The sequence below is a fragment of the Silene latifolia genome, chromosome 1, assembly GCF_048544455.1.
Source record: "Silene latifolia isolate original U9 population chromosome 1, ASM4854445v1, whole genome shotgun sequence".
Lineage (NCBI taxonomy): Eukaryota > Viridiplantae > Streptophyta > Magnoliopsida > Caryophyllales > Caryophyllaceae > Silene > Silene latifolia.
This window is the reverse complement of record NC_133526.1, coordinates 127,707,888-127,727,971: the sequence shown is the minus strand read 5'-3', so window position 1 is coordinate 127,727,971 and position 20,084 is coordinate 127,707,888. Positions and strand designations below refer to the sequence as shown.

The following is a 20,084-nucleotide window of genomic DNA, read 5'->3' as shown; positions in this document are numbered from 1 at the left end:
CGGGGACGCTGTCCTCCCATGAGTATGGGAAAGGCTTAGGTCTACCGCACCCACTTTGGGCTCCCCCGGCGACTTGGCTGGGTCAGCTTCTCCTAGCGCTCCGTTCAAATTTCTCGGAGTCACGTTTTGGGCCCTGGTCTCCTGGACAGCTTCCGCCGCTCTTGTCGGCGTGACAGTGTGAGCGGGCGTATTACTAATTAAGTCCAGGAGCATTTTCAGTTTTGCTACGTCAACCACATGTCCCATGATGGTGACCTGGTTGGCTGGCAGCGGCGTGTCGGGTATTGATGGCATCCCGAACTCCGGTTGGAGTGCTCCGCCGGTGGAGGGCTGTATGACTCCAGAATTGTTGAAGGTGTCGTCTTGGTAGAATGCGGTTTCGTCGGTTACGACTGCGTCTTGTTGTTTCGACATTTTCTTAGCTTTTTGGGTGGGTTTTTCATTGGTTTTTTTTTTTTTTTTTTTTTTTCGGGAATGAATGTGACTAGCTTCTAGTGTCTTTTCCCACAGACGGCGCCAATTGTTCCGGGTGTAATTCCAGAGCAGATATTTGTCACCACCCTTGGCTTGTAGAATAATGTCTTTGGTTGGATTCTTCTTGTCTTTGTCGTTCCTCTCGATCTCTCCTGCAACAATGAACGAGGCGAGGGCTTGTTTGTGTGCAAGCGTACTCACTCCGACGCTCAAGTCGGTGAACTTAAAGGGATTAAGTTGTGTTATTTAGAGCAATATATTGTAGAGAGATGAGGAAGATAATACCGGATTTATGTGTGATATTAGGTCAAGTTGTGGATCCCCTCCTCAATGAAGGTTGAGGAGTATTTATAGACTCTCACCTTTTGTCACGTAGTGGCCAAGTGGCCAAGTGGCTAGCGGTGGAAAGAGGCGATCTACCCCTCGCCGAGGAACCTATGGCGGCCGGCGGCCATGTTGACTCACCGAGGGGTCTTGGATATGAGTACGCGGGTATGTGTGTCATTTGGCGGGCAAAGTTGCCATCGGGACCAGCCGACACCGATGGATCGCAGATCGGCCAGGTCGTCTAAGCCGTTGTCTTGCTGTAGGTATCTTTGACCTTGCTCAGTATGTTGACTTGGTCGCGGTGCAGAATATGCCCCATCAATAATATTATAAAAATGAATATATTAATAAAATAATAAATATAATATAACAATATAATAATAATAATAATATTGCCATTAATAATAATAATAATATTGCCATTAATAATAATAATATAACAATAAATAAATACAATAAATATAAATAAAATAATAATAATAATAATAAATATAATAGTAATATAATAAATATTAAAAATAAATTTTAATATAATAATAACAATAGTAAATAAATAAATACAATAATAATGATAACAATAAGAATATAAAATAAGAATAATAATATTAATGTTGAAATAAACTAATCAATCGAATCGAATCGAATCGATTCGAAATCAATGAATTGAACTAAATGAATCGAATGGATGAATGAATCGAATGAACTTATTAGAATTGAAATTAAGTCCAAAAGAAGAGGGCCTTAGTCTAGCCGTCAAACTCAAATATCAGTATATTAAAAATGTTAACGTCACTTTATTTCTCGATCTTTTAATTAACATAGTTTTATTTTATCTTCTAATAAAGATAAGTACATCTTTGGCTATTAGCTAAAGATATTTTTATTAAAGAAATAATTTAGGTAATTCGGAAAACTTGGACTCTCTATAATCGGTCGAAAAAAGATTCATTAATTAATATAGATAGATATTGATTATAGTTATAAATATCCAAATTTTCTCTCGCATTAGCTCTAAATTGACAGTACTATGAAAATGGACTTTTAGTGAAGAATTTTTTTAAAATTTCATGAGTTAATAGCAGGAAAAATGTATGGATGCTAATATCTTTTTTCTATATAAGTAGTTTTATTTGATAATACTGCGTGTTCAAGGTTATACAAGTGTTTCTACTTTTCGGAATTATTGTGACTAACTGGTGGAAAAGGTTTTAAAGATGTCCAATGAGATCAAGATCACTTGGTAGAAGACTATACCTTAGGAGTTTTATACAATTTTTCGGTAAGTTATCAATTAATATAAATTTTACAACGTCACTCTTATTGAGTTTATTTATTATTTTGTTAATGATATGTTTTAATAATGAATAACAATAATGTTATTGTAACACTAACTTTTTTTATACAAAAAAATATGTTGCTATGAAAATTTGAAAAGAGGCATGTATGTGACAAAAAGTGCAAGGGCATGAATCTTACCGGCTTTGTATGTTGGTAAAACTAAGATGGAGGATGATGTAAATGATTTCGTATCTCTTATGAATCAATTACTTTTTCATCATTCAATTGAAGTTTCAATTGAGGTTTTAGTGGAGCTGTTACAGTAGCTCCATATAAAGGGACGTGTATCCATAATTCAGTATTTTGTTGCGACTCTGAATCATTGTTTTGATTCAGTACGTCCCCTTGACGCGTGCCTCCAGGTTTTTAAGTTTAAACTAGTTTTGTGACCCGTACAATGCACGGGTTTTGCTTAGACTCATTCGTATGTTTTCCATCAAGGTGGACACGTAGGTTTAGTTCTATAGTGCTCCGTACATGTTTTGATAAAAACATTTACGCTCAGGAGTACCATCTAGTAGTTTGGCTAGTAATTAGTCGGATATATCCATCTAAAGTGAAAAACGGGTGTGAAGAAACCCAAAGTTCCCACTTGTGAGGGTTGTCCCACATTGATAAAAGAGGAGAAGAATTACCACCTTATAAGGCAAGGGGCTACTCCCTCTATCGCCAATTGGTTTTAGAGTGGAACCCTCTTGGGCCTACGTTGTGGACTCTTTCTCCTCCGTTTGGGTGCGGTCCAGGCCCGTTGTTGAATTTAACATGGTATCAGAGCCCATGGCTAAAGACCTGGGTTTCATGGTCCAAAATTTGCAGTCGGACGAGCAAAATTACTCAGTTGAATTTGTCCGGTCTGAGTTAATACTGGGCCATGTTTGCAGCTGGATGAGCAAAGTTGCTCAGTTGAATGAATTTGTCCAGTCTGTGTGAAAAGTGGGCCTCACATATGCGGGGGAGTGTGAAGAAACCCAAAGTTCCCACATGTGAGGGTTGTCCCACATTGATCTCCTATTTTTTATTCCGGATTCGTTTATATCGACGACGTTTTAGTAAACGTCGACGACGTTTTTCATAAAAAAGACGATGAATGCCCCTACTATCTCACTAACCTTTCACCAATTCTCTCTTTATTCTCTCTAACTCAAAACAACTAAAAATCAACCTTCCACCAACACCACTACCACACCCCCATGGCCGCAACCACCACACCATCTTTGCTACCACCACGGCCCGCCGCCGACACCACCCCCGCCGACACCACCCCCTGCCATGCATTGCTACATAGAAAGGTAAGTGGCGTTTTTTTTTTTTTTTTTGGTTAAATTAGTTTAGAAAATTGAAAGTAATTGAATTAAACTATGAAATTAAATAGTTTTCTTTCCTTTATTGTTTTTGTTAATCGATTAAATTGATTGGGTTTTGTTTTAGAATTGAAATTAGGTTATGTGTTAGGTTTTTATTAAAATTAATTGAATTAGTTTAGAAATTGATAGTTTTTCTATTAAAATTCATGTTAATTAGTTGTTATTATGTAAATTCATGGCCAAACTATGTTGTTTGCGAAATATAGTTGATTGGGATTGATTTTTGAGTCGAAATTTGTTGTTGTTAATCGGATTGGGAGTGAATTTGTTGCGTTTTGTGGTCGAAACCACGGCCAAACGTGGGAAATGGGGGTTTGGGCCGTGGTGAAACGTTGCATTCCAACGTTTAAGGGCAGAGCAACGTGGGATTTGGAGGTTTGGCCGCGGTCAAACGTTTAATTCTCACGTTTGACCGTGGTCAAACGTTGGAAAAAATTGTTTGGCCGTGGTCAAACCTCCATTTTCGTTGTTTGGCCGCGGTTAAAAAAAAAAAAAAAATGTTTGCCCGCGGTAAAAAAAAAAAAAAAATGTTTAGCCACCGTCAACTAAGGGATTTTTTTGTTCAACCGCGGTCAAAAAAAAAAAAAATGTTTGTCCGCGGTAAATTAATTTTTTTTTTTAAAAAACCGTGTTTTATGCTATTATTTGCCGATTTTTGTTACTTTATATGATATTTAGTCGATTAACGTGTTTTCTAACAACTTCCAATTTCCTAATGCAGATGGCAGATCGAAATGAGAGAGGAAAGGCAATCATGAATGCTCGGCTCCGCCTAACATACACGACCGCATCGCTGGGCGTTATGTTACTGGCTCAGCGTCGTTTGCGAGTTAAGCGAGCCCACAAGCAGCCACCCCCACTTCGAGAGACGTCCGGTATGGTTATGATGCCTACTCCCGGCCACGTCGTTAGCGAGTCGGAGGAGGCGAGGTCTCGGGAGGTTCTTTGGTAGTTACCAAACATGATAGAGATGATGAGCCGTCGGATGACGGTTCTGGGGAGGAGGAGGAGGACGCTGGAGAGTATGTGGTCCAACCGAACCCGGCACCGCCGAGAGTGTTGAGTCTGAAGTTGGGCCGGGATAGTAGAGGACGTTATTCGAGTGTTAGAGAGTCCTCTAGCACCGATAGGTCGAGGAGGCCGAGTAGGGATAGTTCTTGGGTCCCGAGAGCCCGTTCTCGGTGGTCCTAGGAACATTAGCACCCTACGGAGTTTTGGTGGTCACGTTGCGTTCAACAGTTGGTCGGACCCTAACCCGGAGAATATGAGGTCGTGGATCAAGATCTACGAGAGGCCGAAAGCTGCGAGGGAGATTAGGCACATGGTTCTCACTGAGGGTGTTGCAGCTAGGGTAGAGGCGAGCGGGCTTGGGGTTTTGAAGGGGTGTTTTACCACCGGTTTAGATGATAACCTCCTTAGTGCTTTTATCGAGAGGTGGCACCCGGATACTAACACTTTCCATATGCCTTTTGGAGAGATTAGTATCATGTTCCATGATGTCCAGCATATTCTTGGGATACCTGTTAGTGGTGATCGGGTTCTTGTGGCCGGTTCGGGCGAGGATGATGACAGTGGTTTGCGGGGCAAGATTGCGAGGTTTTATGGAGTTCCTGAGTCCGATGTTGTACCACCGCTCTACAAGAATGGCGGTTTACTAACATCGGAGTTGAGTCGTGTTGTTTACCTAGGGAACGAGCATGACTCGTTACGGGCTTACCTCTTGATGTTCTTTGGGTCACACTCTTTTCATGGATAAGAGTGGTGATAGGGTGTCCGCTCAGTTGTTGCCCTTGTTTGATAGTCTTGAGCGGGTTGGTTCATATGCTTGGGGTGCGGCTTGTTTGGCTTACTTTGTACCGACGGCTAGGGATAGCATCGCGCCGAGATAGTTTGGGTGTTAGTGGGTGTCTACCGTTACTCCAGGCGTGGATATACGAGTACTTTCCCGTGTTCCGGCCGGTCTTGGATTCTGTTTTGAGGGCCGTCCTCTTGTTGAGGGTTGGGCCATCTTGCCTCGGAGTAAGGGCGATTCTCATACTTTTCAGTTGTATCGTCATAGTTTGGACGATCTTACGGCAGAGCATGTCCGATGGTTGCCTTACGGGAACCGTCCTCGTGGAGCTTGCAGAGTATCGCTTTACTCGGGTTTTATCGGACATCTTGATATAGTAGAGCCGTACCAGTAGGATCGATGCATGCGTCGGTTGGGTACCGTCGGGATGTCCCGCCTCGATGCCTATTGCGGTGAAGGAGTCTCGGCCCGCGAACGGGACTTACAGGCTGGATTTCGGGCAAGACCCCGATAGGACATGGATGTCCGAGATATCCATCATACACCTCCGACACCTGTCAAAGAAGGCATATATGCCTTTCGAGTGTACTAAGGGATACATGGCTTGGTATGTAGAGCATTCACACCCCTACTTTTATCCCCCCTCACACCGCGTCCATTTTCGGCCTGTCGAGTTTCATGAGGAGCCGGAAGTCGCCCTAGCTGTTAGTCGTAAGTTGAAGACGGTCTTCCAGCAAGATGATGAGGAGACCGAGAGAGAGACTCTAGAGGATTTGTTTGAGGGGATGCGTCCTTACTATGCAGACGTGTATGATGACTAGTTTCTTTTCATTTTCTTATGTTTTTCTATTTCGTTGGATTATGTATGTTTGGATGATGTTTGTATGGTTTTTTTAGTATCTTTGTATGGATAATTTTTATGTTTTATTTTTATTATTGTTTGGAGACGGTATTTAAGTAAATGCAACGATATTTAATTAAATGACTTTAAACATAATTTAATTAAAACATTCATTAATTGAAATACAAGGACATTACATAAAGCACTTAAAATATGATTAAAACATAAACCACTTAAAACATAAATTCAAAACTAACAACAACACCCCATTCCCTAAACCCTAAACCCCATACCCTAAACCCTAAACCCCATACCCTAAACCCTAAACCCCAAACCATAAACGATTATTACTTAAAACATAACATAAATAAATAACTATCGAACTTAATTATCTTCGGATGATGAAGACGACGATTCCGTATCTTCTTCATGGTCATGAACCTCAATTTCTTCAGGTTGGGTAGACATATATTCAGTCAACAAATCATTCAAGTAGAGATAAAGAATTCCTTGGCCCTAAGACTCTACCAAAGACATAAGTCCGATAGTCTTGGGTAATCGATCACGGTGAGAATGCGCTCAAAATATGTTAAGATGTCACTTTTTAACCTACGAAACTCCCACATCTTCTCGGTTAATGCTTCATCAGAGACAACCTCATCTGTAATTGCTGGAGTTAGCACATCTTCTCGGTTTCCTTGTAAAATTATACAAAGGCTACCAATTGGAGGCTCTTCAAGCATGTGCCATACAAAGTGGCACTCGGGAACCACCGATTCAAGACGCTCAATTAGAATTGGTAAATTTTGAACAATTAGGTCGATTCTTATTTGATAAACTCGGTTTTTGTGCATTTGTGAGATCCATTTTAGAATTGTATGTTGTGAATAGAATTGGATGTTGTGATTAGAATTGGATGTTGTGATTGAAATTGAAATAGAACGGCCTATTTATAAGCTAGTAATTGTAACGGCTATTTTTGAATTATAACGGTTATTTTGAATTATAACGGTAACATTTGAATTATAACGGTAACATTTGAATTATAACGGTAACATTTGAATTATAACGGTTATTTTGAATTATAACGGTAACATTTGAATTATAACGGTTATTTTGAATTATAACGGTAACATTTGAATTATAACGGTAACATTTGAATTATAACGGTAACATTTGAATTATAACGGTAACTTAATAGTTTTTTCAATGCGAACAACTACTAACTGAGATAACTGTCGCACTATCGGACACCGACTTCTACGACGTGTTCTCGGAGTTTCTAACATGAACGCTTGCCAAATCTCAATGTTATGTTGGTACAAAGTCTCTAGGTGAACGACACTGGGATCTCAGGAGGTCAACCAAGCGGGATCAAGTGGCGGCATAGGGAGACTCTCAAGGGGGCTGCTAGAATGCAACCGCATCCAATGGCTATGATGTAGGACAAACCACAAAATACCACACGGTAGTCGGCCTTCAACTCGGGTCTTCAATGGCATGATAGTTTTGCAACTTCCTTCCCAAACATTCTTCCCGTCTCGCAGTGTATGACCAATCACACATATCGTCCAGTTGAACATCGTTGCAAAAACTAGCAAATCGTCGCTACACATCCAATGGTCATGCCCACAACCAATCTGCTGAAAAAACTCAACTCGTCGAATCGCTAAATCTAACCCCGACATACCCGAGTGGTGATAGAAAACCTCCATATAACTCTGCGTAGATAGAGTCGGACCTCATCTCCCTCGAACACCATTCCCGCATAACTATATAATCTGTCTCTCGGCCTCATTTGGCGTGCGATATTACCGGAATCCACAATGACCGTCATCTCCAACATCCACCCAACCATCGAAGTGGCCCCACAAAACCTCAGGTATACCCCACCGTTTGACCCATGTTGATATAAAGCCAATGGTAAAGTTCATTCCCAAAGGAGCACCGAGAGTTCCTGATTCGAAATCACCAATTCTTTGTTGAACCTCTGCATTTGTTGAACAGTGAGTACTTGGTGTCCCGAACTTCCTTTCTGCATGCTCAAAACCCGACCTGTTTCTAGTGGTTGAACCTCTTGGACGACCTTTCGGGTGCTCATTAATAGGGGGTGGCAAAATCTCTTGGTCCTCCGGTCTTTGGAAATCACGCAACAAGTCTATGGCCGCCCTTAGTTTAACCGGGTCATCGTGCCTCATATCATTCGCTAATTCATCCCATAAATCACCGTCATTTTTCGGCATTTGTTGAGGAATATCATACACCAATGTCTTCCAAAAGACATGAATATCCTGGAGATGGACCCTCCTACCTTTTCCGTGCAAAGATACCAAATTGCATGCACAAGGTAATCCATGAGTCGTTCGCATCACGTGTCGGCAACGATTATTCAATCCGATACCCAAACCAAGGCCTCTAGTAAGTTCTTTCTCCATTAACTCTATGGCCTTAGTAGACACGTTTCCTTGCAATAAGGAGAAAGTACGAGATGTTCTCCTAGGTTTACTCATTTCATCTTCGAGTTCTTTCTTAATCTTCGAGTGTTGACTTTCAAGCATGCCGTGGATACGGGACCACATGGAGTCAAGTGTGAGATGCTTTGACTTCAACCAAGCCTTCAATAGAGAATGTGCTGACTCAACACGGGAAGTTGCCGTGTTACCAAAATGTAAGACCTCGTTTGTATAGCATAAAACGAACTTCCCTGCGTGTGGACCCCATGCCGTCCGTACATAATCCACCATTTTTGGCCACTTACGTTGGAAACACTGCCACGAACGCTGAAACGATTCCTCGGTGGTTGAATTGATCACCTTAAACCAACCGGATTCATCATTTGAGATGACAAATTTCCTCATACTTTCAGTTTGGTATGTTGTCAAGGCTTTTGCATTGACGGCTTTGTTAACATGCCATCTACACAACAAATGCTCACTGGGAAATACTTGCTCAAGAGCGCCGATCAAACCCATTTCCCGGTCGGTGACAAATACAAGCAGGGACGCAACTCCGGTGGCATCTAAAATCGCAGCTAACTTTCTCAATGCCCACCGGTAATTCACGTCATTCTCCTTAGGAATCATCGCACATGCAATTAAGAAGGACGATCCCGTGGGTGTCACACCAACCATCTCAATGAGTGGATTCTGGTAAATGTTGGTTTTATAAGTCGAATCCATGAGGACCACATAAGGATAAGCCCGGAACAACTTAATCGCTTCAGGATGAGCCATGAAAATGTGAGTCAACTCTTTTGACTCATCGGAAGAAATCTCGTAGAAGTGGACGTATTTTTCCGCCACCGCTAGAGCCAACATTTGCCGAGCGGTGTTTCTTTCACCCATTTCTTCTTTCTTAATTTTCCTTGTTTCATTATACAGTTGGGTGCTTGACGGTTGAGATTTATCGGGGGATCTCAAATGAAGACCATTTTTAATATCCCTCGGTTGAACCCCGGCCAATGTTTGTTGCCTAACATATGCCTTCTCTTCCGCGTCCAATCCCGCAAAGTGCCGATCCCCGTCCTTATAAACGGCTACGTTGTGGTTGTGTAGTCCACCACCCTCGGAGGTTAGAATGTTCCACACCATCGTCTCTTTATCATTTTTAGACACGAAATTTTGAACGGCACGAATACGAAACTTGCATGAACACTTCTGCGACCTCCTTGGCTTTTCAAGATCGTCCGTTTCTTTTGGTTTACCATGTCTTTTACATCGAAAATAACTTGCCAACAACCCGTTCTTTTTCCTATTTTTAGCTCCGTTATTTGCTTTAACCAAAGCAAACCCATTCTCGAATGCGATTTTTCGAGCCCAATTGAAAGCATCGTCACGCGTTTGAAATCTATAGTAGTCTCGAACAACGGGTTGTAATCAATTGGATTCTCGCCAAAATCCTCCACGATTCTGTTACAAGCAATAAGGACTATAGTAAGACAATAAAAAGGATTAATAAACAACATAAGTTGCGTAAAACGAAAGAAAAACATGTAAAAACGAGTAATTCATGCCTAAAACATTGAATTCCAACGAGACTCAATAAACGACCGCGGCAAAACATTACTTTCCATCGATCAACCGCGGACGAACAACGAAATACAACTTTAATCCGCGGCCAAACAATGAAAATCAACATTTGACCACGGCCAAACAACGAAATCCAACGTTTGACCACGGCCAAACATTGAATTCCAACGTTTGACCACGGCCAAACATTGAATTCCAACGTTGGACCATGGCCAAACGTTGAAATCCAATGTTGGACCATGGCCAAACGTTGGAAATAAATGTTTGGTCCGTGGCAAACGTTGGTTTCCAACGTTTGGACCGTGGTCTGAACGTTGGTTTCCAAGTTTGGCCATGGTTCATCTTTCGGGGGGACATTTTTCAGATTACGCAACAAATTCTAACATTCGCTACTATTAAGTTAATACGTCAATTAATTCAACTATCGAATAGAATGAACGATGCGCAAAAAAAAATTGAAAAATTAAGCAAATGATTAAGTTGTTTACATACCGTTGAATCGAGATCCGACATATTGTTAATTGTTGTTGTTGTTGTTGTTGTTGTTTTTTGTTTTTTATTTAGTTGAATTTGAGAGAATTCTTTTTAGAGAGATAAAGTCAAAAGGGCATTCATCGTCTTTTTTATGAAAAACGTCGTCGATATTTACTAAAACGTCGTCGATATAAATCAGCCCCCTTTTTATTCACTTATAGCTGTTATAGCTAAATTAAACCGGATATTTTTTATTCACTTATAGCTGTTATAGCTAAATTAAACCGGATAGGGGATAGTGTAGTAGACTCTCGTAGATGTCGACGTGCACTAACCATCATTATTCTACTGTTACCGGGCCTTCATTAAGCGATGTTTTAAGTCACCGGCTTTTTCTTCATCTATCTACACATATTTTATTGAGTATGTTTATACGTATTCGAACCAGTAAACTCATAACAATCTTTCTTATCAAATTTCAAATCCTAAACTCATTCAATGGTAAGGAAATTCAAGTCACTAATACAACAACACATACGTAGTAAATAATAGACTTGAATATATTGCGAGAAGATTAATTTTGGCATAAAATTATGGTGTACAAACAATTGGAGTTACTACTGTGCAAACCTTTAGAGAGAACGTAGCATAACAAACAATTCAATGAAATGGAGTACTAAAAAAAAACTACAAACCAAAACGTGTGTAGTCATCATTTACAGACAAGAAACAATTCAATTTTCAAGCTTAATGATGCGATAAAGTAAGTTCACATCTACGCATAAGTAGTTCGGCCCCTGCCACGACGTCATGCATTTTTGTTCGAACTCGTTAGATCTCCTCTCTTCACCTTCTAAAAGTTCAATTTAGAAGGGCCATATAATTAGTACATATCATATTACAAAGACAAACTTATTGTGAAACCTTATATCATATGGAACAACAAAGTAAAATGATTCCAAGGAGTTCATGAGATAATAGTACTGCTGCTGCTGCCCACCACCATTACCACAACCACCACCACCAGCATTCGAACCCCTGACCTGTGGCACGACTAAAGCTAATGCTTTTTACCAACAGGCTACAGGGAGTGCCGGTAGTTCATGATATAATAGTGATAAACATAATATTTATTCAGAAATTCCATTTGTATATAACAAATTAGTAATGTCAATGTTTCTAACCAATTCAAGACTCGTATAAAGAAAAGGATTATATGTCGGCGCTAGAGGGAATTGAGAGTAATCCTTTGAAGGAAATTGGGGAAATCCATCCACACCATTATACCTAGGTTCCTTTGTGGTTTCTTAGGGGCCTCTCCAATAGCCCGATGATCTGTTACAAGCTTTTCAAGAAATCTATTATGAAGTCGAATCAACTTACTTAACCTTATAAAATTGAGATGAAGGGAGTATACATAAAGTTAATCAAAATTTTGTAACTATAATAAAATGGAGTTGGGGCAAAATTGTTAGGCTAGATATTTTAGTTATTTACTCCTTATTAGTTATTATAGTTAGAGTACATGGTACATGGTTACATGGTAAGAGTCTAAGAGTCTAAGAGAACGAAGGAGTAGACATGAGTCACATGACCATTCACCATACCTATTTTCTCCGTCTTTGAAAAACAAAAACAACAATGAAGTATTAGTTACTTGATCTCGTTCTGACAATGAGTAGTAGCTCACATGAAATATTACGCAGTAATTCACCAACAACAATTCAAAACTAATCACTACTTAGGATTTAGGAATAGAGAAGAACAAAGAGGGAGAAACACCAAATTATTTGGGCAATGTTTCCGGGCAGCGAAGTAGCAATGGCAACATGTGTTCATCCACCTCCTTCACATGATGAACATATATTTTCTTCCTTGATGTCTTCAAATGGTCAATTGTTTATTGTCCCTTAACTTTGGCTTGGATTCAGGCATTCAGCTCGATGTCCTTAACAACGAAAATCTTCAGAGGCCCACAAAAGGTACTAATTTCTGACAAATATAACAAAAAAAAACAAATTAGATACAAATAAATCCTACCAAATTTGTAATAACATGAAAAGGTTAAAAAAATTTAAAAATATAATACAAGAAACTTCATTTATTCAAAATTGAAGAATTACGTCATCCATGAAACTAACCCCTTCAAGATTAGATCTTAACTTAATAACTTCCGTGATTGTCCTAGTGTATGGGATTTTAATGGGTGAATAGGGGATGGAAGAATACAGTTACTACGTATATAAGATGAAGAGTTTGTGTTTAATTAAGACATTAAATAGAGGGGAAGATAAAGTAAGAGGTTATGCATTGTTCACTCAGAATGTGAAAAGGCTAATGGTGATCAATAATTTTGCATTAATCAAGTTACATTGTGATTGCACACACAATGGGAGAACGTATGAGGGCTTAGATTGAAGGGAATTTAGTAATGTTGTGGTACCACGTGGATCATTCAGTTTAGCCTTTTTATATTATTTATTGATTTGTGTTGGTTTAGTTTATATAAGGATGTATGCATTTAGTGATGGCTTTTGGAATACGAAGAGGTAAAATATTTATTAGTTGTTTAATGTGGATTAGATGTATGTTTTTCAAACTTACGTTATACAATATTTGAAAGGGTTATTTAATAACAATACTCTAAACTATTAGGGTGCTTCTTAAAATACTCTAGACTTTATTTTAACTATCAATATACCCAACTTTTACACCACTTTCCCCATATTAGAATAGGTAAACTGTCTACCTGTTAAGCCGGTAAAAAAAGTTTTAATTCCTCCTAACCCCTCTTTTTTCTCTTCTACTGCCATTTATGAGTCATTTATATTCCATTGATATTAATACACTCTATCTTCTTCATCATTCACACCTAAAGGCTAGTGCTCACCACTGGCAACCACCACTGCACCACCATGGTCGTTGGCAACCAGATTACCTTAACCCCAGTAATGTTGTGAGAACCACTTAATCTCACACTCACAATCCCTGTTATTAATCACCGCCGCACTCCGCACCTGATCACAACGCCGCATCACACACAGGCAAGGCAAGGGTCCCTGCTGGTTCCTTGTTCTAATTTCTAATTTGTTGAAAATAGATTATAACTGGGTAATCCCTGTAAATACCAACCTCAAACAGGCAAACCCTCAATTCTCCAAGTCACAATTATATCTCAATTATATTATTTCCCCCAAATTACCATTTTATCTCTTTAGGGTTTTCGGAACACCATCGATGACGACAAAAACCCTCAAGGTCGAATAGCTATGGAGTTTCATATGGTTGTGGCAGTGAGGGTGATTGGTTGATAAAGGGAGAAGATGTTGACTGATTTAGGGTGGATGAGAAGGTGGGTTTGTTGTAGGTGTGGATGACAGAAGGAATGTCGGTGCGAAAATCAAGAGCGGTTGAACAAAGAAACAGGTGGTGTATCAATGGTGGTGGTCGAATTAATGCTCCGTCATCGCCACATTATTGTTGATGAATTATTATTGATGAATGAATAGGTGAATTATTGTTGATGAATAGGTGAATTAATACTCCTCCGTCATCGTCACATTATTGTTCAATTTGGTTAATTAAGGTTTGATTTATTTGTTGGTAATTTGAATTAGGTTTTCTGGGGTTTTCTTGGATTTTCTTAGTGTAGGAAAGATGGAGAAGATGAAGATCATCTAAAATGAGAAAGGCATTACCTTGTTACCTGCTACTATAGGTTAAGAAAAGTCCAATTCTATTAAAAGTGAAGAGGTGTAATAGTTGATTATATTGTTAGTTAAATTATAATTTAGAGTATTTTGAGAAGCACCCCAATAGTTTGGAGTATTCTCGTTAAATAACCCTATTTGAAACCAAAGGTCATGAGATAGTCTATCTATAAATACACAAAAATAATTAATTAAAAGATAAGATTAAGAAGTTAATGTTGCTGGCATTTTTTATGCGAACGTGTCATTCCATAGTCAAACGTGGCATTTCATTAATCAAAGGTGGCATTTCATGATCATATGTGGCTTTGTCTACGTGGACTTTATGAGTCATTTTAGTCTAGACTTTTAATAGTATTTTATAGATGTTTTCTTAAAAAGAATAAACATATTTTTAATCTTTAATATTTTTTTTTTTAAAAGATGACACGCATTGATGTACTTAAAGAGTTTTATTATAATATTTTTCGAGTTTTATACAATGATGTATGAGGCCGTGGGAATAAGGGTAAAATATAATTGCGTTTATTTCTATTGTTCTTTTAATTAAATATTATTATAGATCTCGCACAATGTATGCGCGATATACATATAATTTTTATTTTTAGGATATTACTCATAGATTTTAACTTGGCACCTCATTAACTTTTAATATTATTCAACTACATTGCACTTTAATATGAAACAAAATACTCCCTTCATCCCGGTGAATTGTTATCTATTTTCATTTTGGGGTGTATCATTTATTTGTTATCTACTAGTATAGAACTCGTGCTACAAGATGGTAATTTTATAGGGAGTTGTTCTAGAGAGGTATCCGAATTAATATTATTTGTATAAATTGAATGAGATCTTAATTTAATATTAAATGTACTTGATATAACTAACATAAAAGTATACGAAAGTTTACTAACATGAAAGGATAGTTTAAGTTACATTATATCTGTTTTGAAGTATTAATAAAATTATAATGGTAAATAAGTATTACATACAACTAATTGATGACATTAATAATACATTTTAATTTTAATGTACGATCTCTAATTAAAACACATATTAGCCTTATAAAGAAATCCGGTAAAAACGATGATATAGTACGAATCTAAAAAGACGATTTATAAATTGGGGGATAATCTCGGTAGAATATTGTGTATTGTGTATATAATTTGTGTATTGTGTATATAATTTGAGTATTGTGTATTGGATGATAATCTCGATAGAGAATATTGTATAGTGTATATAAAATTGCCATTTATTGTTCTTGATTTTCTGAGATTTTCTGTTTATATATATTTATTATTACTCAAAATAGATTGTCAGCAATTAGGTGACAATATATTATTGATTATAATTTATTAAAAGGGGATATTTTAGAAGGGAATATTGCATATGGAGGCCGTTGAGCGAGAAATATGTGCGGGAATAACACAGGTGTGTTATTCTTTTAGTCTATAGGGAATTTTTATATTGGGTAAGTATTGAACAAGTGGGTGAGTGTAGGCAAGTGGACCTACCTTTCTTTAATATATTGATCTATTTCACATATTATACTCTTTCCTTGGTCTTCATGTAAAATGACATAGATAACAATTGACCGGGACGGAGAGAGTAATTAAACAAAAAAAAACTAATAAAAAAGACGTGTGTAAAGTTATGTAATGTAATGAAAATATTTTTTTATCATAAAATTAAGGATTTCATTTTAATCCATTCACTTTATTGAACTTTTTTTTTTTTTTTAAGAAACTAATAGTATTTCAAGTAATTCTCTAAAGTATAATTGTTGAATTACTGTAAAATTTAGTAATTTATAGTTTATATTTTTCATTCTAGTTTTATTTTATTTTAATTGGAAATCATAATTTAGAGTTTAGTAAAATGATTAGAGGTAATTATAAGATTATATTTAGTTAAAAGATTATTGTCTAATGAAAGAAAATTTCACTTGTTTCCTTATTTAGGTGGACACATGTTGGAGGAAAAACAATTGAGATTCTTTATTTTCTTAGTATATAGAGGATTGTAATGGTATTGCTTTCTACTAATAAAATTTGTATTTATTTTAATGTATTTTTAGTTTCATTGATAGAAGAAACTTGTCCAAATTTGAAAGCATGGTTGAGAAACCCGATATTTTTCCGAAATTTGTAAGTATTTAATTTCTATTTTAGTCTTGTCATTTTTTTCCCAGCCATAGCGCATTGTCAAATGGGCTATAGTAAATTTTTTTTTTTTTAAATAATGTTCAAAAATACAAAAATTTATCATTTTGGTTTAATTTTGAAACTATTTATTAAAGTGGTGTCCACATAGGCTTGAATTTTTTTATAAGTAGAATATCATTAGGGGGCGTTTGGTTGGGGGGAATAAGTAAAGGGAAAGGGAATAAAAATGGTTGATTCCTTTTGTTGTTGTTTGTTTGACACAAAGAAAGGGTAACCCATACCCCCCCTTACCCCCAAAATCATTCTCATCCTTACCCCTCCCCTCCTTGGGTAAGCCCATAACCCCATAATCCCTTCTTCCTCCTACTCCATATTTCCACCACTCCCACCAACACCCACCACACCCTCTCACACCGTCGACCACTGCCACCTACACCCTACACCCACCAGGGACGCCGACACAACCACCACCAGCGACGCCGACACAACCACCACCAGCGACGCCGCCTGTCCACGCTTTTAATTCCCTTTTCCTCTAATTGTCAACCAAACACCCAATTATAATATGGGTGATCCCATTCATTTCCCTCTCTTACTCTTTCTTGATTTCATTCTCTTTCCCTTTCCCGTACCAAACGCCCCCTTAGTCTTATTCTCAAGAATCAACTACTTATGCGGCAATTACATTTGCTCAACTTTCTCCGCACATATTACCCACCTCTGTTCACTAGCCCTCATATAATCCCCACAATCCTGAACTCCCTCTAAAAGATAATATTATGTTTAATGAGCGATGAGAGAGAAAGGCTAGTAAGAGAACACGATTCAGGGATTCTTTTCGTTCCTACAATGGCTCGTACTCGGAAAAATTCTCGTAAATATAATAGAATCATACGATTAATAGCACAAAATCACTCTAAAAGATCAAAAAATAGTAATAATGCACCAAATAATATCGCCAGTGGATCGAGATATCAGATCATTGCTCAAGATGATGATGTTCATTTGGGGATTAATCATCTGGATGAGCACGCATCTGAGCAGGATTCGATAATCCGTCCATATAATTTGAGTAATGTCATGGATTCAATTTCGGAAGAAGGAAGTGGTTCTGAGTCTGAATGGATGGAGGTTCCAAGAAGGGGAAATCTTCTGATTCAGATGTAGCTTCGGTGGTAAGTCCTCTTCAGCTTACTGATGATGATGTTGCGTCTGAATTGAAAGTATTGGTCAATGACAGTTTACTGTTATATTCTTGGAGCTAATCCTCCATTTAAGGTCATCGATGGTTTTATTAAACGTGTCTGGGGGTACACTGATTATGATAAAATTTCATTTAACTCCAATGGTACTTTTCTGCTGCGCTTTAAAATTGAGGAAATGAAATTTAGGAAGCTGCAAGCAGGTCCAATTTTCTTTGACAACAACCCTATTATAATCAAAAAATGGAGCTAGAGTAAAAAATGGTTAAGGATGCCATAGATGTGGTTCCCATATGGATTAGGTTCTATAAGTTGCCATTGAAATTCTGGGGTAATCCTTTGATGAAGATTGTAGAGCTTGTTGGAAAAATTGTTAGGTGTGATAGTAATTCAATGTTGAAAACCTTCTTGGGGCATGCCCGTGTTATGGTGAAAGTGAAAATTGGGACTAAATTGCCTGATGTGATACAATTTGCTGATGAATTAGGTAATATGGATAGGCAAATTGTCCACTATGAGTGGAAGCCAGTTCTTTGTTCTAAATGTAAGGGCATGGGTCATATTGCCACAGATTGTAGGAAAAAATAGCAGCCTAAGGGGTATAGGCGTGGTAGAAAGGTTCAGATGCCTAAACAAGTACATGTACCTCGTCCTAATGTGAATGAGGAACCTGTTAATGAGGAAACTGTGGTTGAAATACGATTTTTAGAGGGATATGGTCCAAATACCGGTCGGCGCTCACCCGACCCTCAGGGATTGGAAGGTTTGGGTGGTATGATAATTCCTATGCCAACTGGATTTAGATCTTTCTCCCCAGCAAGGATTATCACTAAGATGACTAAACAAGGAGGGATCAGTTTTGGCAATGGTAGAAGAACATTTATGGAAGTCCTGAGGCATTCTGTTCATTGCAAAAGAGTGTTGGAAGGGGAAATAGAATGTAGCTCTTCTCATATTGAAAATGGGTAGTATTGGATTTTGGAATGTGAGGGGTATAAATAGTGAGAATAAGTAGAGTAATATTAGATGGTTTCTGCATAATAATAATGTAGGGTTCTTTAGTTTATTAGAAACTAGAGTTCGTAATAATTCAATTAATAAAGTGCATCAAGGTATTGGCAATAACTGGAGCTTGGTACATAATAATTCTTCTCATGATGGTGGTAGGATCTGGGTGATATGGAATGCTGGGAATTATACAGTTGATGTTATTAGTTGTGAGGCTCAGGTTATCCATACTAAAGTCACTTGCACTACTAGTCAGGTGTGGTGGATATCTGTGATTTATGGGTTTAATAGTGCGAGTGAAATAATCCCTTTAAGGACTTCCCTGAGGAATATGAGACATGTAGTTAATGGTCCTTGGTTGGTCATGGAAGACCTCAACAATGTTTTAGCTATGTGTGAAAGATTGGGTTATGAGGTTTCTTCTTATGAGTTGAGAGGACTTCAAGAGTGTGTTGATGACTGCGGTGTTGTGGATATGCCAACACATGGAGGTTTTTTCACATGGAACATGGTGTCGGTTAAACTTGTCGTCAAAAGCTACCTAACCAAAATAATATTTATAACTTCACAAACTAATCTTAGCAAAAAAGTAAGTAAAGGTCGGATCCCAAGGGACGGGTATTGATGTAGGATTTTCAATTGCAAATGGTTGTTTCTTAGGGTGTCACAATTTGGGTTGAGATAGGAGATCAACTAAACTAATTAACAATATAAAAGCTAAGTAATAAAAACAAGCAAGGTGATTAAAATGAGATGTAAACAATTGATTAAAAGCACTAAGGTGTCATGGGTTCATAGGGGATTCATGGGAGTTGATCATATAAACATGTTCTCTACTAGATGCAAGCACTTATTGTTGTGATGGGATCGAGTTGGTGTATAAGCTTACAATCCCTAAGAAGATTTGGGTCCCGAAGCCGAATCGATTAGATTGTACAACACCTCGACTTAGTCCTTCCTACCCAACTATATGCATGGTCTAATGAGACTCGAGTTGATGTAAAAGCTTACAAGACTCATTGAAAAGATAGGTGATGGGTAAAAAATGTAAGAATTCATAGGCTCGCATTTCATCAAACATAACATGTGTATAAGTTGAAATCACAACAAGCAAGAAAATTAATTATGAAAACATATTAGATTAAGCATGAATCAATCCCCATGTTGGTTTCTCCTAATTCCCCATTAACCCTAGTTAAGGAAACTACTCACTCATTATCAAGTTTAACATGCTAACAAGGTTGTCAATCATACTAGCAAGGCAAAACATGATGAATAAATGAAAATGATTAACAATAATTAAACAAGGTTAAGAGAGAATTATACCTATGAAGATGATTCCAAATAATAATGCAAAGAAT

The 20,084-nt window shown here is 37.9% G+C and overlaps 1 protein-coding gene and 1 long non-coding RNA gene across 2 annotated transcripts; one reads left to right on the top strand and one right to left on the bottom strand.

Moving 5' to 3' along the window:
* Window positions 1-7,947: 7,947 nt before the first annotated feature.
* LOC141655502 (PKS-NRPS hybrid synthetase cheA-like) lies at window positions 7,948-9,726 on the bottom strand. The gene has a single exon (XM_074462581.1). It carries the CDS (start codon window positions 9,724-9,726, stop codon window positions 7,948-7,950), a length of 1,779 nt encoding a protein of 592 aa, XP_074318682.1.
* A 3,596-nt stretch (window positions 9,727-13,322) lies between these two features.
* Window positions 13,323-14,448, top strand: LOC141602212 (uncharacterized). Its single transcript, XR_012524389.1, has 2 exons — window positions 13,323-14,169; window positions 14,286-14,448. It is a non-coding gene; the product is annotated as an uncharacterized LOC141602212 (long non-coding RNA).
* The last annotated feature ends 5,636 nt before the right edge of the window (window positions 14,449-20,084 follow it).

Coding starts and splice junctions, on each gene's coding strand:
- LOC141655502 (XM_074462581.1), bottom strand. CDS start 9,726: ATGGTGTGGAACATTCTAACCTCCGAGGGTGGTGGACTACACAACCAC.